This window comes from Gymnoscopelus microlampas (assembly GCF_963454915.1).
Source record: "Gymnoscopelus microlampas genome assembly, chromosome: 16".
NCBI lineage: Eukaryota > Metazoa > Chordata > Actinopteri > Myctophiformes > Myctophidae > Gymnoscopelus > Gymnoscopelus microlampas.
In genome coordinates this window covers 40,011,305-40,034,515 of record NC_139953.1, presented here as the reverse complement: position 1 = coordinate 40,034,515, position 23,211 = coordinate 40,011,305, and the positions used below count along the sequence as shown (strand labels likewise).

The 23,211-nt window shown below is 42.0% G+C and overlaps 2 protein-coding genes across 4 annotated transcripts in view; both read right to left on the bottom strand.

The window, feature by feature from the left end:
- Positions 1-23,211, bottom strand: part of ino80 (INO80 complex ATPase subunit) — a 90,583-nt gene that overhangs the window by 49,126 nt on the left and 18,246 nt on the right. For all 3 annotated transcript variants that reach the window (XR_014602511.1, XM_084081658.1, XM_084081659.1), the window contains exons 14-26: positions 19,247-19,327; positions 18,018-18,113; positions 15,023-15,082; positions 14,639-14,781; positions 12,550-12,634; positions 11,501-11,618; positions 9,375-9,460; positions 6,639-6,806; positions 6,104-6,237; positions 5,849-5,916; positions 5,189-5,282; positions 4,455-4,674; positions 1,649-1,783 (exon numbers count right to left, since the gene is read on the bottom strand). Coding sequence is in view for 2 of the 3 variants with exons in the window: in XM_084081658.1 (XP_083937784.1) it covers positions 1,649-1,783; positions 4,455-4,674; positions 5,189-5,282; positions 5,849-5,916; positions 6,104-6,237; positions 6,639-6,806; positions 9,375-9,460; positions 11,501-11,618; positions 12,550-12,634; positions 14,639-14,781; positions 15,023-15,082; positions 18,018-18,113; positions 19,247-19,327 (1,488 nt within the window). In the remaining variant the exon portion in view is untranslated. The remainder of the gene's footprint in view (positions 1-1,648; positions 1,784-4,454; positions 4,675-5,188; positions 5,283-5,848; positions 5,917-6,103; positions 6,238-6,638; positions 6,807-9,374; positions 9,461-11,500; positions 11,619-12,549; positions 12,635-14,638; positions 14,782-15,022; positions 15,083-18,017; positions 18,114-19,246; positions 19,328-23,211) is intronic.
- LOC311063837 (mid1-interacting protein 1-B-like) lies at positions 21,470-22,018 on the bottom strand (the record flags this gene model as incomplete). Its single annotated transcript, XM_084083446.1, has 1 exon — positions 21,470-22,018. The coding sequence occupies one exon, from the start codon at positions 22,016-22,018 to the stop codon at positions 21,470-21,472; it is 549 nt and encodes a 182-aa protein (XP_083939572.1).

Below are 23,211 nucleotides of genomic sequence, written 5' to 3'. Positions count from 1 at the left end.
GAGTGGTCAGAAAAATGACCGAGTCCCTCAGTGCTCTATGCTAGTGTATTTTCTGTTATTGCGGGGAAAGCTTTCGCTGAAAATAGCCGATCGACAAGCTCACAACGGGTCTCAGCGCGACCCATTGTTAGCTTAGCATTGTTGTCATTTTTCTGACCACTCAAAGGGACACTACATGGTGTCATACCCATGATCTGTATTGATCTATTGATCTGTTTTTCTTCTCTATAGATCTGTATATCGTTCTATATTGTTTGCATTTTGTTCTCTATTGATGTGAATTGTGTGTTAACCTGAACATCTATCTGCTCACCCCATAGAACACAGGGGAGAGATCTGCATGTCATCAGAACAGGTGAACATTTGACCAAAGTAGGCTAACATTCACCGAAGATAGCAGATCTACATGCTCTCAAGTGTTGTGAGCATGTAGAGTTGCTATTTTTGGCGAAGTGATTGTAGGGATTTTGAGGATACGGTTAAAAAGTTAAGGTTAAGTTAGGCCAACAGGAGAAAGAAAATGTTTTGATGTCCCCACAAAGACAGTGAGACAAACACGTGTGTGCGTGTGCGTGTGCGTGTGCGTGTGCGTGTGCGTGTGCGTGTGCGTGTGTGTGTGTGAGTGAGTGTGGGAGGAAAGTAAACACGTACAGGAGCTCAGCAGGATCAAACTGAGCAGTGAGGCCTTTTTAGAAACTGTTTGTTTTAATGCAGCTGGAGTCACTGCTGGATAGTAACCCACACACACAAACACACACACACCCACACACACACACACACACACACACACACACACACACACACACACACACACACACACACGCACACACCCACCCACACACACACTACTGTATAACTATACTTGTGTGGATATGAACGTTTTAGGATGGCAATTTTATGAATGATGTTTTGTTTTTTAATTGCCATGTTTAACCCTAAGCCCCAAGCCCAAAATAGCCTGCCAAAATCTCTGCTTATTTTCAGTACACAAATCTGGCAGCACAGCTAAGTATAAATCAGACATTACACCAATCCTAACCCCTAAACCTAACCTCTAAAATGTATAATCCTAAACTGAAGATTGTCTTAATTGTAAGCTTAACTCCCCACATCAATTTTTAACTATGAAACAACCATCCTCTTGTGAGGACACAGGAAAATGACGTCACAATGTCTATTCTACTATATTTGTGGGGACGTTTGGCCTTCACAAGTATAGCAATACAAGTAAACACAGACACACACACACACACACACACACACACTATATTATTATTACAAAACACATTAACCACTTCAGCCCTGGCCTATATATATCTCGGCCATTTGAAAAGACAGTAGCAGATCTACAAGCTCACAATGCGTTGCGATGCAACGCATTGTGAGCTTGTAGATCTGCTATTTTCAAAAGATTTTTTTGTCATTTTAAACATTTGAAAACTTGTGAAATAGGACATTCTGCATAACGAGTATTTCCTACTTTTGGTACTTTAAGTACATTTTGATACCAATACTTTTGTACGTTTACGCAAGTAACATTTTGAATTCCGGACTTTTACTTGTAACAGAGTATTTATACATTGCAGTATCGATACTTAAACATGCAAGTACTTTTTCCACCACTGACACACACACAGTCATGTCTCACCCTGGGCGTAGCGGTGAGCAGGAACTTGGGTGGTTGTGAGGGCCGACAGGGTCTCAGGGTGACCGAGTCTCCGTTGTGGATCAACTCGTCCGTGTGACCCACTGCGCCTGGACTGTACGCTGTGAACAACAACCCCTACACACACACACACACACACACACACACACACACACACACACACACACACACACACACACACACACACACACACACACACACACACACACACAGTTAATATGGACTCGATAAACAAACATAGTTGTAAACATTCAAAACAAGTGACACAGATTACAACAAGAAAATAGGACATTAAAATATACAACATGTCCCTGAGTGAGAATGAGTGTTCCATCAATAGCATTACGTTGTCGTCGTCGGGTTTTAACTTTTTATGTTTTTTCGTTTTTAACGCCCTACTTCATCATACAAGAGTGTCGCACAAAAATAGTGAAAATAGCAGATTTACAAGTGCAGATCGGCTATATTCTTTAATTCTTTTTAAACCGTTTTGGCGACCCGATTAATGACATTTATGACAGCGTTATGTGATGTGTGTGTGTGTGTGTGTGTGTGTGTGTGTGTGTGTGTGTGTCTGTTTGTCTGTCTGTCTGTCTGTGTGTCTCTCACTCTGCCTCTTTCGCTCTCTGTCTGTCTGTCTCTCTCGCCCTCTCTCTCTGTAGGACAAATTATAAATCTAGTTGAACATAGTGCTTTGATGTGGTGTGTGTGTGTGTGTGTGTGTGTGTGTGTGTGTGTGTGTGTGTGTGTGTGTGTGGGGGGGGGGGGGGGGGGGGGGCGGGTATACAGCAGACATGAATGTTCCTGGAGGAAGTGCCACTTGAATACATTATGTCAGAAGATCAAGCCGTGAAAAGTGGAAAGCTGGATGACACGGCAACTCTAAATTACTCATGAAGTCAGCCTGACATTTGATTGTGTGGTCAGCTATAGCTGACCAATGTATGTAAACTGACCACCATAGGAACAGTGGTTACATAACCTTTGATACGAGCCACAACGCCACAGTGCATGTCATAGGTGCACGGGCCATGTTGTCACATTTATAAATCTCTGGAACATTGGTAATTGAGCTCCTTGGCCTGCTGGCAGCGTGCGTAAGAAACATGACACAGATCGGTGTAGCGGTTTACAATATTAGCTGTGGAAATTCAGAAACCATTCAGATCTCTTAGCTTTTATGCACCACATTATCTGGAACAAACTCACCAGATAACTGCTGCCACTCTTATTTTCTTTTAGAACACAACTAAAAGACCTTTTGTGTTTGTTTGCCACTGCCTTTGATTGAGTTCTTGAGTCTTTCTCTTCTGAATCTGCACTGTCATTGTATTTGTTATGTTTCACTTCTTTTGTTTAATTGTATCCTAATGTCATTTTATAATTGTGTTTCCTTTGCTTAACCCTTTAAGACCTGGAACGCATCTGTGTCACTTTTTGATTTGAGCTAAAAAAGCATTATTTTACACTTAAGGCTATTCAAAAATAGCAGATCTACAAGCTCGTAGCGCGGCACAGAGTGCCGCGCTACGAGCTTGTAGATCTGCTCGTAGCGCGGCACAGAGTGCCGCGCTATTTTTGAAAAATCGTGAAAATGTGTACAAATCTTTGAATATATATTGCTTTAAAGGGAACATTGTTAACTCAAATCTTTGCTTCTGGGGGTCCCTGGAACAAAATATTTTGCGAGGGGGTCGGCGGCCAAATACATATCCTTTTGGGGGTCCTTGACATCGTAAGGATTGAGCACCACTGATATTGAAACATACGTTTCTCAGAATACTGTTGGGATTTTCTTTTTCTATCGATTTGTCACCCCATGGACACAATCATTTGATGACCAGTGGTCCCCACTTTGAGGACCACTGGTGTGTGTGGTCTCGCGAAACAACAGGAACAGCATGTGTACTGTACTTTATGTCCGTTTGGACAGTAGCCTACAATGTTATGTAAAATGACAGCTAAAAGCCTGAAATGATGTGTAACATTTGGGATAAGTGCCATGAATATGAATGAATCATCCATATATCTATTCTGATATTGTTATGTGATTTGTTCTGTATGTAACTCTTGAACATGTTTCTGATTATATGTCTAATGTTAAAACTACCGACATGATGACTCATGCTATAGTTATGGAGGATAAATGGTGCAGAACATGTGTAAGACCAGAGAATGGTAGATAGACAGTGCCACCTAGAGGCAGAGCTGGAAACATTACCTTATCTGACCACACACTATTCGATTGTTAAGACGTGACGTTGCGCCCCGCTAGAATAACTTCCGGGTCCAAGTGTTTTAATGTTAATAATAATAATGTTAAATCATAATAATAAATAAATACTTTGTACTTCTATGATATTAGCATTAAGACCCTTATTAACCCTCAATGGTTCATTTCTGAAAAAGGAGGTTATTGTAAAAAGATTTACGGGTTCCAACATGTTGTTTACAATGAAGAGTGGACGGCGCTGGTGCCTTTTGGACCCGGACGTGACATCGGACTACAAAATTACGTCAGACTTAAGAACCGAATGGGGTGACAAGTTTGAAAATTGACACAGGTTTGAGACCTGCTGGTACAATGTGCTACAAACCAAAAAAGATTGGTTAATCGAATAATCTTGAATCACGGTTTTTTTATTACAAATTTTCACCCAAATTTTAATTATTTTATTATTGATACTTTTTTTTAAATAAAAATGTTGCACCCCTACATGGAAACACACCAAAGAGGGTTGTGTGTGTGCATGCGCATGTGTGCGCATGGGTGTGTGTGTGTGCTGACCTGAAGCAGAGTGCTGGTGTGTGTGTTGGGGGTGCTGGTGGTCCGGTCGGGCCACAGAATGAGGTCTCTATGACAGAGGAAGGTCCTCCTGGCCTGCATCATGCCGTCCCCTCCTCCTCCTCCTCCTCCTCCTCCACACTCCTCCATCTCTTCAGGGCTGAACAGGCGTCCCTGGTGGAGCCGGTACGCTGCTTTCAGAGACAGGAAAAGAGCTAACCACCTGAGAGAGAGAAAGAGAGAGAGAGAGAGAGAGAGAGAGAGAGAGAGAGAGAGACAGAGAGAGAGAGAGAGAGACAGAGAGAGAGACAGAGAGAGAGTCATCTACACAAGTATAAAGTACGCCTGTCACAATTTGTACATAATCCCGTGATCGTAATTCTGAGAAAATCATAATTATTTTAACATAATCATTCGAACGGTTTCCATTGCTCAGTTAGTCTCTTGAGCCAGACTGTTGCATAATTTTCAAATGCTTACGTCATGCCTCGTCCTTACTTCTGTTTCGTCTTTACAGTTGCGCAAATTTGTCCTAATATACGTCCAAATAATCAAAACACATAGCTTTCTGCAAAGCAGAAATGGAACGGAAATGACGAACAGATGACAGCTTCCGTTCAGGAGGTGTAGTTCCAGACTCTATATAACATATACAAATAGTTATCTATAAACAGTTGTCTGGCTACGAGAGACTATTGCTCAGCTGGATGAAGTTCAAAGAAAGGACTATACGGTACCTGACCAGAGTTCCCTGCAGCATGAGGTTGGACATCTCAGCAGGAGACACGTCTATAAAACGTAGGAACGAGAAACAACTTCCTTCATCGTCACCTGGGGACCAGAGAGAGAGAGAGAGAGAGAGAGAGTTTACTTTTCATTATTAGAAATATTGCTTGTTATTCACTTATTTTCATCATTGTTAGGATTGTTTTGTGTATACTTTTCCAATGTAAAACATATTTATGCCTATAGACGCCTTAACAGACAACGTCACACTGATAAGAACCAGTATGCGCGCGCATGCCGGCACCAAATGAACCCCACCGCTCATAAGATGCAAAGTAAAAGTGGTCACAGCCTCACGTGTAAAAATGCATCCCATCAAACTTCCAGATGCTGTTTTTCTCCCAGTGTGGAGGAAGAATGCTTAGGATTTTTACTGTGATCAATGTTTGTAAACAAATAATTGGTCTATAAAGCAATATGAACTGAATTGAGAGACAGAGAGAGAGAGGGAGAGGAGAGAGAAAAAGAGAGAGAGGTAATTTTAACGTCTACTCTGGCTTTTGTGTTGCTGCACCCCAGACAGTTTTTAAGTTGCTTGATTCAGTATTTAGATATTTGATATTCATTTTATCAGACACGCCCCCTTCCTATACAAACCCATTGTAACTCACGTTTTCTATGGAACAGAGAACGCTGGATGTGATCTGGAGAGAACGGAGACAGCAGCACCTGAAGCAGCCTGTAGAGAGACACGGTACAGACAGCAGGGTTGATTATGAATGGTCTATGATGGTCTATGAACATTGGTTATCAAGCAACCATTTCTTTGAAAGATGTTGAAAGATGTAAAAATGTAGGGCAATCTTTTATGGCCATGGGGAGATTATTCCACGTTGAACAACACTGTACTGATAGGACATACTCACTTGTTCCTGGCCTGGTTGTGTGTGTCTAAGAGTCCTTGTCGGTACAGGAATCTGGACATGGCGTACGGCCTCCGTGACATGTGGAACGGAGACCGAGTGTCCTGCCGCTCAAAGAGGTCAGGGTGGTTACACACCTACACACAAACACACACACACACACACACACACACACACACACACACACACACACACACACACACACACACACACACACACACACACACACACACACACACACACACACACACACACACACACACACACACACAAATAGGAGGGGAAGGGAATAGACGTCATTGTGGTGGAGGTACAAACAGATGTACAAGCTTTTTTTTTCTTTTAAAAAAATATATAAATTTTTCACCCAGTGCCAATTGCCTAAGCATGTAATAATGGGCGCTACTCTCCCTCTGCCAGCCTGGGGAGAGCCCCGAACTGAGCTCATGCTTCCTTCAATGCATGAGGAGTGAGCAGGCCGACACATTAAGTTAGAAACGTTAGAACCCCAGTGGACTGGGGTGGTTTAGTGGTATACCTTCCTGAACTGCATGACCAGGTTCATGAGGGAGGAGGTGGTGGTGTGGGACTGCTGGGAGCTGCCCATGGACGACTGCAGCAGGTCCTCGATGGAGATCTTGTTCCTCAGGGCGCGGTACAGCAGGCGCTGGCGACACGTCAGCTGACAGTAGGTCAGGATCTCGATCTGGAGTGTGTTTAACATGGACGATATTTAGTCATTCAGAATCAAATCACGTTTACACGGATACTAAATAAAAGCAATCCTCGTTGACACATGCCTCAAAGCATGTAATCGGATTATTACTTTTGACGTGCACAAAGTGGTTCGATTGTCCAACCAGAGGCCGGCCAACTAGTGAGAAACGATGGGAAAAAATTAGAGATGCACGATATTGAAATTTTGGCCGATATCAATATCCGATAATATGCAGGGTCAAATCGGCCGATACCGATATATTACATTATTATGTATTATATTTATATTGAGATCATTGCTGAATTTCTTTGTTTTAATTTTCAAAGCCTTTAACGGTCACATTATTATTGCGTCAATATCGGTGAAATATCGGTCAATTTCGGTGGAAAAATATCGGTCAATATCGGTGAAAAAAAACAGAATTATTTTGATATCGGTTTGATACCGATATTGCATTTTTAATTAAATATCGGCTGATATCGATATGCTTCCGATAATATCGTGCATCACTAGAATAAGTGTTTACATGCTGATATTTTCACATTGATCTGAATATCTAAATGTTTATCCACCCCTCTGCACCAGAATGGAAATTCCTTCCCGATCAGACCGGATCGGAATATTCTCTTCCAAGTTCCAATTGACATGTTTACATGAGGGATTTTTATTCTGTTGTGTTTACGAGAAAAAAACAATAACACTGATCTTACCCTTATCGAGGAAATACTCATGTAAACACTATTATCTGATTTCCAAAATTGCCGGTAAGGTCTTAAATGGGGTAAGCAAAAAAATATTATGACAGACAATTCTTTTAACAAATCTTCTGATTAATTTGGGGAATGTAAACACTTTGTTGGATTTCTTTAGAGTTTCTTAACTTTTGAGTAAAACAACTCTGTCTGTCTGTCTGTCTGTCTGTCTGTCTGTCTGTTTGTCTGTCTGTCTGTCATTAAATATTTTGATGAATTGAGTACAAAGGACCCCAATGGAAACAAGCCAAAGGCTTTCTTGGGTTTAAAATCCTCTTAGCAGACCTTGTACTGAACTGTACTTTCCTGTGCTTTTTTTTTTGCAAACTGCTAATAAAGTATTCAATCAATCAATGTCTCTCTCATGAGTCATGTTCTCCCTCAAGAGTCAAGATACATTTTCAAAACAGCTATAAGTGTACAACAGGAAGTGATGAATCAATAAAACGTAGCAGCAGTATAACAGGTAACAATAGCAGTAAAGAACAAGAGGTTCACAGACAGACGGAGCCAAACAACCTACGCTGAACTCTCAGTTGGAGAGGAACAGAACATGCTACGCTATAAATTGATCAGTTAAAGTATATTGAGTGAATCGTGTTTGTTCACTGTTCCAGAGGCTTGACTCTGCTGGACTCCGTTTGAAAACACTTTTAGTGGAAGAAGTACTCATGTTTTCTTTTACCATTTATACCCGGAATTTTAGATTTCATTTTAGATTTTAACCACTTTAACCATTATTTTATACTTTGGCTATTCAAAAATAGTAGAGATACAGCTCATAGCTATGAGCTTGTAGATCCGCTATTTTTGAAAAATCATGAATATTTGTGCAAATCTTTGAATATGTATATTTTTAAAGAGAACATTTGTAACTCAAATATTTGCTTCTGGGGGTCCCTGGAACTAAATATTTTGAGATGTGGGTCGGCTTACTTGAAATCTGTTTCAAGTAAAAGGAGTAAAAAGTACAGTATTTCCGTCGGCAAGTAGTGTAGTAGAAGTATCAAAACATGTAAATACTCAAGTAAAGTAAAAGTACCTCAAAACTCTACTTTGGTCCACCACTGAAAAACACCCCACAACTCTCTGTTGTGCAACTGTGTACGCAGGTTTGAACCCCCGCCTCCCACAGATTAATAAATAAATCAGACCTTCTTCAAGGGATTGAGACGCTGTGTGTTTGGCAACGATACATTCCTCCACGTCTAGATGTGATGAACGGTGTTGTCCTACAGAGCAGGGGTTCACTAACTGTTTCAGCTCCAGACCCCAAAAGAGACATTGTGGTGTCTCTCCCCGGGACCACAAACTTTCAAAAATACAGTATTTTACGAATGTATCACTTAAAGGGATAGTTCACCGATTAGTCACCCCATGGAGACTTGAATTCATGGATATTTTTTTGTTTTTTGTCGCATTCCTAAGCCAATCATTTGATGACCAGTGGACCGGTAGGCAGCGGTTCCGGTAGGAGACACAAAGGAGACTCTTTGTGTCTCCTACCGGAAGCGCTGCCGGTCAAGTCTCCATGGGGTGACTAATTGATAGAAAAAAAGTTATTTTAGGGGTGAACTATCCCTTTAAGCCCTATCTGTTTTATGTTGAAAATAGCAGATTTTTTTAAAAATCTGGAAAATCTTACTTTCGGGGGACGTTTTTCTGAAAATCTTTTGATCTTTCTCTTTTTTCACAGAGACCTACGGTGAGGGGTCAGACAGACAGACAGACAGACAGACAGACAGACAGACAGACAGACAGACAGACAGACAGACAGACAGACAGACGGTGGTGTGTCCTCTACCTTGTCTGAAAGCTCGTTTTCCACGTCCTTCTTGATCCTCCTCAGCATGAAGGGTTTGAGGATCATGTGCAACCTGGACAGCTGGTCTGCAACGAAAACACACACCATCACCATCACATCACATCACACACCATCACATCACATCATCAACACACATAAACCACAATACTAATGGTCTGGAGAAAAACCACATCAGCTCCTTTCTACCCCAAAAAGGCAGATATCAGTGGCGTCACTGGCGTGCACAGACATTTTGAGGGGCAGGTGCTCAAGTAAATTATACTTTTTTTTGTTTACGTGGTCTGCTCTTTTTTCCCTCTACACCTATACCTCTTTGCCAAAAATAGCCGATCTACAAGCCCAACAACAGCCCCACAACGCCTCGCAGGGCGAGGCGTTGTGGGCTTGTAGATCTGCTATTTTTGGCTAAAGTTCTCCTCAGAAAAGGGATGCTAGGTTTCGAGTGGTTATGGTAAAAAGAAAAATCATATCACATAGAGATTTGGCGGACCCCCTGTAGTAACTCTGAGGACCCCCTAGGGGTCCCGGACCCCCTGTTGAAGACCCCTGCTGTAAACTGAAAAAAAGGGCACTTCTGGTCAAGAGGGCAAAGGGCAGGTGCTCTAGCACCACCTAGAGTCTATCTGTGCACGTCCCTGGCAGATACTGTATATACAAGTCCTAAATCAGACTTTTTGACCAAAATGGCAGCATTGGGTCAAATCCAACGAGCCCTCAACCATGCCTGTCGGAGTTTCCTTTCCAGGAGCTCCTGGGCTCCGTGTCCCTGCATAGAGGGGAGAGGTTATCTGTCCATGGCTATGGGGGATTTTACAACAGAGAGAGGAGAAGGGAAACAGCCCAGACCCCCTTGGGCTATGAAACACTTTGAACATTCTTTGACCGAGCCTGGAGAGCTATAAGTCTGGATGGCAAACACACATCACATCACATCACGACTAAACACATAAACCACACGCTAATGGAGCGGAGAGAAAAAAAACACATGATGTCAGCTGGCAAAGAAAGCGGTAGAAAAAACACCCCCCAAACAGTTGGCTACAATAAGTTCTTTTCTTTATATAAATACATTTACTTTTCTTTCCTGATCTTTGTTGACTGGCTAACAGCAGGGCTCTTGGACGACCGAGTCATTCAGTCCGTCTGTCTGTCTGTCTATCCCAGTGGTTCTCAAACTTTTTCATGTCAAGGACCCCCAAATTGACACTTATTAGCCCGCGGACCCCCATTTGAAAAGATAAGCCAGGGACCCCCATAAGAGATGATTTTTACAGCTCTAGCCGTAAAAAAATGATATCAAGGACCCCCAGTTTGACATGCATTAGGGCTACGGACCACCATTTAATGGACTTTCTATCCCTGGGACCCCAATTTATATTGTAACATCAATGTTAATTTAACTCTGAGAGTGTACAAATGGAACCAAATGGACCCGTCAGGGTCCATTTGGTTCCATTTGTACACTCTCAGAGTTACAGACCCATAAGGGTCCATTTGGTTCCTATCCATCATTTAGCTGGGGACACCCTGGAACCCCCTCAAGTACCCCTGCGGGTCCCCGGACCCCAATTTGAGAACCAATGGTCTATCCACCACTTTCCTCCCAAACAAGAAACGGAACCTCAAAAACTACTGTCCGGACAAGGGATGCGACCACATAAAAATTTCACGTCACCATTATTGAAACTCTTGAAATACCACTTTAGTTATAACCAGACTTGCACCCATATTTTGGGGGGTAACATTAGCCAAACATAGGTCACAAGCTCACAAGGTGTCGCAACATAACGCCTTGTAAGCTTGTAGATCTTCAATCTTTTTGCTATTTTTTTTTTATTATTTTGAAAAACATTTTAAAATGGTTCAAATAGCCGATCTACAAGCTCACAACGTGTCGATGTAGATCGGCTACTTTCACTATTTTAAAATCCAAGTACAGAGCCAACTCTGGTCCGGTGTATGACAGGCAATTTCACGGTAAATTGAAAACCTTTGATACAGTGTGACACATAGGCAAACATTTCTGCTTTAAAGTCTTTGTAATCCTGGTAATAATCCATTTTATTTCACTTTTTAGAACTTTTGCTGTTTGTTTGTTTACTCACTCTCGTCGATGCACGACTTGTTCTCGGCGTGGCTCTCGATGTCCTTGGAGAACCACTCGTTGAACTCGTCGTGGGAGTCGAACAGCGTCGGCATGATGAAATGTAGCAGAGCCCACAGCTGAGACACACACACACACACACACACACACACACACACATTGACGTTTGTATTACTATACTTGTGAGGACATCAACATTTGAAGCCACTGATATTTAAATCTTTTGGACATTTTTAATCGTAAATCTAAGGCCGAAAAATATTTCAATCAGAAACACTCTCGTCTTAGTAGATAAAGAACCATTTATTGCCACAAATGGAATACAGTTAAGCTTGGCGTTAAAGCTCCGCTCTTGGGAGAATATTCACTGAATTTTGTCGAAGCAGCCTGCTAAGCATATATTCAGAGAATGCTTAAGCAAATCCCCCATAGGGATACAATGACAACAATAAGCAATACATTAACATATTAGTTAGAATTAGCAGATATACATGATAAACACAAGTATTTGAGCCTAGCAAGATTTTAAACAGCAGATATACATGATAACCACAAGTATTTGAGCCTAAGCCAGACTCTAAACAAAGCAGATATACATGATAATCACAAGTATTTGAGCCTATGGCAGACTCTAATCAAAAGGTGGAGGCTGGGGTGGAGGAGGAGCTTAGCAAAATGCATTGGTTCAGCAACCAAGAAAGACCTAGAGAATATGAAGCCGTATTTATAGGAACCTCTTTGCTCAAGCGTGAGCTGTGATTGGATAATGAGTGTGTGATGTAATGACCAGCTGGGCTGTGAATGGGGAATAGAAAGCTGATGTTCACATCAGCTGACTGACTGCTGGTTACAGCTTTGGCGTGCACGACTTCCGTGTCCTGCATGAACTAACGCTATGCTTCATTAGTCCTCCGAAAAAGAAAAAAGAAATTCGGAGCTCGACACCGGCGTGCAACTAAGTATCAGGCATAACTCTATCTCTAATCCCTAAACCTACTAATAAAAGCACACACACACACACACACACACACACACACACACAGGACTGACCTCAGCCATGGTGTTCTGGATGGGGGTTCCAGTGAGCAGCAGTCGGTTCCTACACTGAAACTGTAAGAGAATCTTCCATCGAACACTGTCCACACACACACACACACACACACACACACACACACACACACACACACACACACACACACACACACACACACACACACACACACACATTTTAATCATTTATTTATGTCCACATACGAGATACAATACAAGGACACAAATATTACAAGGTGCTGTCAAAAATGTACAGTCAGCAAATCATGGACAAATACTCCCACACCTTTTAGGGGTACTAATAACAGCGTCTTCGCCATATTTGGCAGCTACCGATAGTAGAAGAGATTCCACAGAATTTTGCAAGCCGTTTGGCTGCTTTTTTTGCCATCCCAAGTTGTTGGAAGCCTCTTACAACCAACCTATGTACATGTCCTAGGCTGCCAAAGATAAACACAAATAGATTGCACCTATAACCTAGCTCTGTGATGGTATGGAGGAGCGGCTGGTATTTAATGACTTTGGTCATAAAAGCTTCCTCTAAGCTAGAATCAAAGGTGCAGGCCATTTCAAGAATGGAAACTGATCTGTTTCCTTCATTGACAACAACAACATCTGGTGTATTAGCAGAGAGATGTGCAAAGATTTCAGGATTTTCAGTAGAGTTGAAACATGGAAGGTTTGACACAGGAATGTTTGTACATTCTCACTGACGGTGTAAAATGTTTAGATATGTCCTTAGTTATGAGATCAACTATTCTGTTGTGGCGTGCTATGTAAAGCCCTTTATAGACATTGCAGCCATTCAGAATGTGTGACATGGTTTCTGTAACAAGCCCTGTGGTGTGATGCAAACATTGAGGTACATGAGTGGTGGGAAACCAGAGGGATTTTGGAGACGTCTTTCCAAAAAGCCACTGTGAGGATATAGTGAGAGGAAGAATCATTTTCATGCAGCTGATATTTATTCTCCAATAGCCTGCCTCAATGTCGTTAGTCCATTGCGTCATTGTGCCTTATCTGCCTTTGTAGCTCATAATTGCATTCTAAACATATGAGACATTTTGCCAGTCCGGCACGCACAGGAGTCCAGTGGTGGAAAAAGTACTCAAATTATTTACTTAAGTAAAAGTACCAATACTGCAGTCCACTTTGTGAGCTTGTAGATCGGCTATTTTCAAATAGCCTATGTATAAAATAGTGTTAAAGTGGTTAATGTGTGTTTCATTATATCATAATTTATATCTGAGAAGTAACTGGTAACTAAAGTTTTCAAATAAATGTAGTGGAGTAAAAGTACAATATTTGCCTCTGTGATGTAGTGGAGTAGAAGTAAAAGTATTGGAAATTGGAAATACTCAAGTAAAGTACAAATACCTCAAAATGTTACTTAAGTAAACGTAATTAGTTACTTTCCACCACTGCAGGAGTCACACAAAACTTCCTCACACCTAATTCTGGATTTCTGGATTTCAAAGTTTCCCCTAAACAGCAGAAGTGTGAATGACAATTCTTTGTGTCAATTGTATTTTTATCAACAGTTTGGTTAATCAAAGGCAACAATTTGTGCTGTTGTTACATGTAAAGTTCTCAGTAATCAGCAGAATGTGGGTGTTAATTCTGTGTATCATAAATGTAGTTAATACAAGTGTCATAGCTCTGAATAGAAATGTCGGACCTTTCCGTGGTGCTAGAAGGGAAGATAACATGAGCTTGTGTATCTGCTATTCTTGATTAGCCCAAAGTGTAGAATAATGGTTATATAGGGCCCTGAGAGTGTACAAATGGTGTCCATTTGGTTCCATCTGTAAACTCTCAGAGTTACAGACCTGTAAGGATCCACTTGGAAACCCCTCAATGAACCCTGAATGCTTGCATCTGTGTGTGTGTGTGTGTGTGTGTGTGTGTGTGTGTGTGTGTGTGTGTGTGTGTGTGTGTGTGTGTGTGTGTGTGTGTGTGTGTGTGTGTGTGTGTGTGTGTGTGTGTGTGTGTGTGTGTGTGTGTGTGTGTGTGTGTGTGTGTGTGCGTGCATGCATGCATGCGTAAAACCTTTCTCTGTGAGTGTATAGGACACAGATTGTCAGTATACCTGGTGCTGCTCTTCAGGGCCTGGGCCTCATCCAGGACCATGTACTGCCACTTCACCCTCTGGAAGTACTTCACATCCTGGACCACCAGCTGGTAGCTGGTGATCACCACGTGGAACGGAGCGTTCTGCGTGTACACCGTTTTCTACACACACACACACACACACACACACACACACACACACACACACACACACACACACACACACACACACACACACACACACACACACACACACACACACACACACACACACACACACACACACACACACACACACACACACACACACACACCATGGGATCAGATGGTTAGGGAGAGGACAGTCCATAATTACAATATTGTTGCTCATCATCATTAACATCATCATTATCATTATCCTTACCTGGCTCCAGAATTTCCGTATGACCTTGCGATCATGAGGGTTCCCCCAATACGGTAACACCTGAGGGACCAAAAAAAGGCCATGTTACAGTGAGGAACAAGAGCAAAAAAGATTAGTTGAGAAGCTTACAGCAGAAGCTATTAGTCATTTACTAACTCAGGTTCAAATCTCATCACCAAATTACATTTCCAGCGCAGCTTAAACACAAGACAGGGACTGCCAACATGTTGTGTGTGAATCTAGCACTTAAGGTTTCTAAGAAAAAAATACTTGAATGGGAGTTCTTTCATTTTCCCATTAAAGTGGATGGGGACATTTAATGCACTAATACATCAATATCAATTAAATTATGTAACCAATGTCTTAGCAAAGTACAAGCACACGATTCCCGATGAAGCCGGTCATTTTGACATATAGCACGAAATTGGGGGAAAAAAACTGTGGGAGGACTAGCGAAGACAAATAAAGTTTATCTATAATAAAGAAAGAAATAAAGTTTATAGAGTACTATAGTGTGGTTGCCCTGTTAGGGCAACCACACTAATAAGCCATCAGGCTTTATTCTGTATTTTATCCTCAGTAATGCTAATAATGACTGTATGTCGGGAAAGTCTTTTTTTTATGTCACCAAATTAAATCAATCAATCAGTCAATAAAGAGCACAGTGAGTATAATGAAACAATCACTGGCTGGTGTTTTTCTTAAACCACAGCAGAAGTGAGCAGCAGTCATTTATAGTGTTTCCTTCATTAATCCATTAGGACCGGGAACGCATCTGTGTCGTTTTAGATTGTATCCATATACTTTGGCTATTCAAAAATAGCAGATATACAAGCTCGAGTGCTGCACGCTATGAGCTTGTAGATCTGCTGGGGGTTTTTTTAATCGTGAAAATGTGTACAAATCTTTAAATATCTATACATGTTTTAAAGTGAACCTTTTTAACTCCAATATTTCCTTCCTGGGGGGGTCCCTGGAACAAAATATTTTGAGATGGTGGTCTGTGGCCAAATACATATCATTTTGGGGGTCCTTGACATGAAAGAGTTGGAGCACCACTGATACAGTATAGCAACCAAACAACAAAAGTTAAATGTATTTGGCAGACCATCATTTATATTTATTTTATCATGCTTTTAAGGAGTCGTTTTTAATGTGTTCTTATAGTGTAAGTGACCTGGGTATATATGTATTGTGGTTTTATGTAGGTTGTGTTTTAACCACAAACCACAAACAAAGTTCCGAAAGGGAAATAAAGTTGTTTGAAGTGAAGTTGAAGACCCCCCATCTCAAAATATGTTGTTCCAGGGACCACCAGAAGCAAAGATTTGAGTTAAAATGTATGCCTTAAACAAATATATATATTCAAAGATTTGCACATTTTTTCAAGATTTTTCTAAAATAGCAGATCTACAAGCTCGTAGCGCGGCACCGAGTGCCGCGCTACGAGCTTATAGATCTGCTATTTTTTTAATAGCCAAAGAAATCTAAAAATGACACAGATGCGTTCCCGGTTGGAATGGCTTAATCCCAGCGGTGTGATATGATACGCTGACAGAAAGAATCATCACATGGAGGCTGAGCATCCATTGTGTTCCACTGGCTCTGCTTCATGCAGGAATGTCAGCGGCCCTTATCGGCAGCGTTGTGAAATTGGACGTTTTCACAGCTCATTAGTTAAACACACACCAGCTGATTTATCGCCAAGCTCGAGCACATCAAGTGATGCACGTTACTTAGGGAGTGTGTGCGCGTGTGTGCGCGTATGCGCGTGTGTGTGTGTGTGTGTGTGTGTGTGTGTGTGTATACATGAGTGCAACAACAATAATGTATCTTGAAAAGATTACGGAGGTAAAATCAAAGTACTTTAATCATGTCTAAAACATTTTAGAAGCCAACAGAACTGGTCTTCATCAGGGCAAGTAGACCAGTTCTGGTCGAAACATGTTGACTTAATTTTTTTTTAGGCATTATGATTAAAGTACTTCACCCTCTCCTCCTTTATTTTTTGAGTGCTCAGTTCTTTCCTATTTTTCATGTTTTGGTTCCCGTTGATCCTAAAAGCACCAGTCTGCGTTTGTAACTCAACTTTTATCTCCCTCCATTGAGCACCTGGTTGATCTCTCTCTCTCTCTCTCACAGTATGTACAGTATGTGCTCTGTGTGTGAGTGTGAGTGTGAGTGTGAGTGTGTGTGTGTGTGTGTGTGTGTGTGTGTGTGTGTGTGTGTGTGTGTGTGTGTGTGTGTGTGTGTGTGTGTGTGCGTGTGCGTGTGTGTGTGTGTGTGTGCTGGGGCGTGAGGTATATCAATAAACACAAATGGAGTGGCAGTAGCTCAGGAGGGAGAGTAGCCACTTGTAAAAGTGCTCTGGATAAAGCTGCTTTATAAATGACCTTTTTAGCATTTACCAAAACAATCTCAGACCTGTCAGTCTGATGCAACACTGCCCCCTAGTGGCTACCACTAAGCCTGTCGGCTCTCTTCTATAATCTACACCAGTGGTTCTCAAACTTTTTCATGTCAAGGACCCCCAAAATGATATATTTTTTTGCTGCGGACCCCCTATCTCAAAAAATATTTTGTGCCAGGCTTTTGCAAAAATAGCAGATCTACAAGCTCATAGCGCGGCACGAAGTGACGATCATTTTAACCACTTTAACCAGATTTTATACTTTGGCTATTCAAAAATAGCAGATATACAAGCTCATAGCGCGTCACGACGCGCTATGAGCTTGTATATCTGCTATTTTTGAATAGCCAAAGTATAAAATATGGTTAAAGTGGTTAAAATGATTGTGACGATTAACTTGTTTTGCTTGGGACCCCCTGATACCACCCCAAGGACCCCTGGGGGTCCCCGGAACCCACTTTGAGAACCAATGTTCTACACTGAACATTCCATAACAAGTTTACCTGACCATATGACCATATTCTATTTTGACCATATGACCATATTTCGGTGGTGTTTTGGGTGAGGAGGAGGAAGAGGACTCACCTTGAACTTGGGGACAAAGCGTGTGAACTCCTGGTGCCAGTTGTTGAGCGTGGAGGCAGGAGAGATGATGAGGAACGGCCCCCAGATGTTGTCTCTCTGCAACAGCAACCACACACACACACAGGACACACATTCAACTTCCACTATACCTGCAACGCTGTGCGTATGCGTGTGTGCGTGTGCGTGTGCGTGTGTGCGTGTGCGTGTGTGTGTGTCCCCAAACAGGAAGTCCCAGGACCACACAGTGTGTGTTTTATTTCCTGCCAGTGACACTGGACAGAAAAAAACGTGAGTTTCCTGTTAATCCCTGTCCTGCAGTGGCGTCGTTAGGGGTGGGCTTCGGTGGCTATAGCCACCAATGTTTTGTCCAAAGCCACCAATAAAAAAAAAAATAAAATTAAAAAATTGAAAGTTTTTTTTTTCTTTTTGAATTATATATGTATCACCCTAATCTAACCCTACCCCTAACCCTAAAACCGAAATAAAGTAACCCAAAACGGGGGGAAAAGCACCCTAATCCGCGAAATCCGCGGTAAAAAACGCGCGCGCGCGGGAGGAGGGCCACATGCACGCGCGCGCAGCGCGCGTGCATGTGCCCGTTGCCTGCGGGGCTAAGCCCCCGACCTAGTAGAGACCTAGCGACGCGTCTGCTGTCCTGTCTGTCTGCAAATCCCACACCCGTCTGTCTGCAGATCCCACACCCGTCTGTCTGCATATCCCAGATCTACTCAGAGGTCACATGTCCCTGAAAAGTTGAAAACTCATGTCTTGTGTTCCAGCTGCAGAAACATATCGTTGCTGTCCAGCAGAAACCTATTATCTCCATATTTTTAACATTTTGTGCTTTTTTTTTTTTTCAAAACGTGGTGTGAAGCACCGCATTTTGAGCTTGTAGATCTGCTACTTTTGCTGTTTGTTTTTTATTAATCCTGAAAAGTAACAGTTTTGGACAAATTGCAAATGAGGGTAAACCTCAATGCTCTTTTCGAGAATAAATAAAGGTTTCAATCAATCAATATGAGGTTTCCACCCGACAGAGACGACATGGGTCTGACTCTAGTGATGCGTCTCACCTAATTGATTTTTCTTCTCCGTTATCCATAGATTTTATGTACCGTTTTAAATTCTTATGGTTATCATGCTGCTCTTTGACCTTGTTCTCTCTAGAGCACTTTGTAACCTTGTTTGGAAAAGCGCTATACAAATAAATTCATCATTATCATTATTACCTCGGCCAGGTGAGCCAGCAGGGCGATGCTCTGGACAGTCTTCCCCAGGCCCATCTCATCTGCCAGGATGCCATTAATACCCTGATGGAGAGACACACAACATCACACAGCTCAGTGTCTAGATCACAACACAGATGAGAGAATACATGGGGAGAGAGAGACAAAGAGAGACAGAGAGGGACAGAGAGGCTGTGTGTGTGTGTGTGTGTGTGTGTGTGTGTGTGTGTGTGTGTGTGTGTGTGTGTGTGTGTGTGTGTGTGTGTGTGTGTGTGTGTGTGTGTGTGTGTGTGTGTGTGTGTGTGTGTGTGTGTGTGTGGGTGTTATTTTGTCTTTCATTCAAGACATGACTAATTGAAAGAAATAACTGACTTTGTTTAAAAATGTATTTAATATATTTACAACATTTCAGTACAAAATCAGAAACCATATACAGTACAAAAAGGTTTTGCTCATACTAATAATGGAATTTGGACATCTCAGACAAGTAATACCTTGGAAACAAAACACCAGAAACATGCGTCTCAGCAAACCTTCATTATTCTCCTTATATCAGTAAAAAAATAAAATATCAGTTGACCAGTTCATTGGACGTAAAGAATATGGAGATCATCAGCTTTGAGAAAGCATCTGCCTCCCTCCATGCGAGCATCATTTAAAGACATTTTAGAACATTGACAGCATCACCCGCAGGGCTAAATCTTGTGTCAATATCCCCCACTGCGGCGTTCAAAATCTTAGTCTTATGGTTAATGCAAACAACTTTAAAATAAAAATACATTTTGTGAGGTAATACGTTATGCATCTTTAAATAAATATATGAATAAGTTATACATCTTTAAATAAATGTACAGATATGATGAATAAGTTATGCATATTTAAACAAATGTATGAATAGGTTTCATATGTATCACACAAGCTTAAAGGGATAGTTCACCAAAAAAAAAAAGTCCCCCCATGGATTCATGGATATTTTTTAGTTTTTGTCGCATTCCTATGCCAATAATTTGATGACCAGCGGACCAGTAGGCAGCGGTTCCAGTAGGAAACACAAAGGAGACTCTTTGTGGCTCCTATCGGAACCGATGCTGGTCATCAAATTATTGGCTTAGGAATGCAACAAAAACTAAAAAATATCCATGAATTCAAGTCTCCATCAGTGGTGGACAGTAACAGAGTAAATGTACTTGAGTACTTTACTTGAGTACAGGTTCTGAGGATATGTACTTTACTTGAGTATTACATTTCTTTGATCCTTAGTACTCTTACTTGAGTACATTTCCCAGACAAATATTTTACTTTTACTCGAGTACATTTGTAGGAAGGCTGGAAAGTACTGAGTACTTTTAAGCCCACTCCACATCCACACCAATGATTCGCCATGCAACTCCTTGCAACATGCAACTACTTGCAACCACTTGCAACCATTATCCCCAATGGCAGTTGCAAGGAGTTGCATTGGTGCGGTTGACCTTAAAACGTTTTTATTGCAAGGAGTTGCGACAAGTTGCATTGGTGCGGTTTTGCCTTTACGTTGGCAATTTCTTTTTCTTCCCTAAAATGCAATTGGCCTAACTTCTGCTCTCACACTGGCCGTGTTTCTGGCTTCCCCTTCCGCTCGCCTCTTTGTTACAGTACATCTTGTATGGGTGTATAGGAGTGAAAGTATTTAGTTCTGGTTCTCCAGTCAATTCTATGTTTTTATAGGTGTTTCTGCAGGCTTTGTATAACGTAGTTGTTCTACAAGCAAGCACATCAGTGCATGCAGTGCAGGTGGTTTCAGAGAGTTACAGTACTTCTCTGAAACAAGAGTTACAAGGTCCTATAAATTCATTATGAAAACATTACAGCAATTTGTTGATATCAAAATTAAGAAATGTACTTCTACTTTTACTTTTACTTTAAGTATTTTTCAAAGCATGTACTTTTGAATACTTAAGTATATTTAAAAGCAATGACTTTTTTACTCTTACTTGAGTAACATTTTAACTGAGCTACTTTTAGTTGTAGTGGAGTAAATTTGACCAAGAGTATCTGTACTCTTACTCAAGTACTGGGGTCGAGTACTCTGTCCACCTCTGGTCTCCATGGGGTGACTAATCGATAGGAAAAAAAAAGTCATTTTGGGGCTGAACTATCCCTTTAAAGCACAGTGTTTGACAGGCTGCGTAAATACATTAGAGTACAAAACATTGCAAGAAATGGAGCCCCTAAAAATCATCAGCACTACCAGTTTGGAGTTGTCTTGCTCCATTCTTCAATACCGAGTTCCTGTTTGTAGCGGTTGGTTAGACAGACGGCCTGTCGTGTCAGCTTGGAGAGGACCCCTTGGAGGCCCGTCAGGTGGTACCGGAACTGCTCCTCCAAGTCTTCGGAATCGTCCTCCTCGTCCGACTCCTCGGACGCCAACGACGATGTGGACGACGATGCGGACGACGATGCGGACGACGATGCGGACGACAAGGACGCCGATGAATTTTTACGAGCGATCCTTACGCTCTCCTTGCGCCTCCCCTCGGCCGCGGTTCCCCCGACGCCCCATTCCATGTCTCGGCGGATGGACTTAAGCTGCTGGTAGTAGCTGTACATGTCCCTGTCATCGTCCACGTTGGATTTCAGAGCGCCCGCTTCGCCGCCCTCGTCCTCCATAGGCACGTCCCGCAGCATGCTGGGCATCATGACCATCTGGTCCATGTTGTGGACCGCGCCCATGAAGCGGTCCATGGCGTTGAAGAGGTTGTTCTTGTGGATGTGGCTTTCAGCCATTTGCATCATCGTGGAGGCTAGGCTGACAGCTCTTTCTGCAGAAACTGATTCTTTTTTAGAAGTGAATGAAAGAGATGCGACTTGCTTGTCAAAATGTGCTCTTCACAGTGCGCTCGCCGCTCTAATTCTCGTCTAATCGGCTAGCAGTTTTTTTTTGTTGTGAAGCTGCAGCAGAGATTCCTCGCTTGGCAATTCAAACTGAGTTTATAGTTGAGCAGTTATTTTGTTGTCCCTCGGTCAGTGCAGTCCTTCTTGCCTTTCTAACTGTTTGAGTTCTGAGTGAGGTTCTTATAGGGCAGGTGGTTTCGACTCAAGGGGCGGACCCGGGACCACGGAGCCAAAAATGCGTTCTGGGCACAGAGCTACTTACTGTGTTTAAGAATTGTGTTAAACAGATACTCGGCTAGTTGTTTGACCAGATCCGAAAGCCGCCATGAGACATCCAAGCAGCAGGCAAAACCGATGTAATTCTTTAGGCTGTGGAAACCAACTACTGATGAGTTGTATTGATGGAACTGAGTTGAATTCCAGTGAATTCCGTTTTTCTGTTTATACTGCCTTTATACTGTTGGCTGCGGCCCTGGTGTCACTACGGTGATGTCAGTTAGTGTCAGTCACATCCATATATGGAGCGGGCTATGTCAATTATGCCCAAACCTGGGACTATGATGTCAGTCCTGGACCTTTCGGTTATCTCCATATATGGAGTTCCAGGAGGGGTTCTCTGATGTCAGGGCCAAGTATAGCCGTCTAGGAGAGATTCTATGATGTCAGACTTGGGGAGGTTGATTGTCTCCATCTATGGGGATATCCATATATGGGAAGGTTGGGATGGAATGGGTCACTAAAGGTCGGGACTGAATAGGTCATTCATCCCCTTATATAGGTTTCTGGGCATCCTTCCACGATTCACCTTGCAGTGTTATCCATCTATGGCTAATGCTGGCAAGTATGCCCTGAATATTCTTTACAAATTGAAAGAGGCATAGAAACTCCCCGCCCACTGATTTCAATGAAACTTGTTCACTTAACGCATACTCCACCTGGAAGTATCTCTCTCCTTCCAGGTGTGGCCCCATGCATATTAGCAGTGGTGTAAAGTAACTAAGTACATTTATTCAAGTACTGCACTTAAGTAACATTTTTACTTTACTGGAGTATTTCCAATTTTCTGTACTTTTACTTCTACTCTACTACATCTC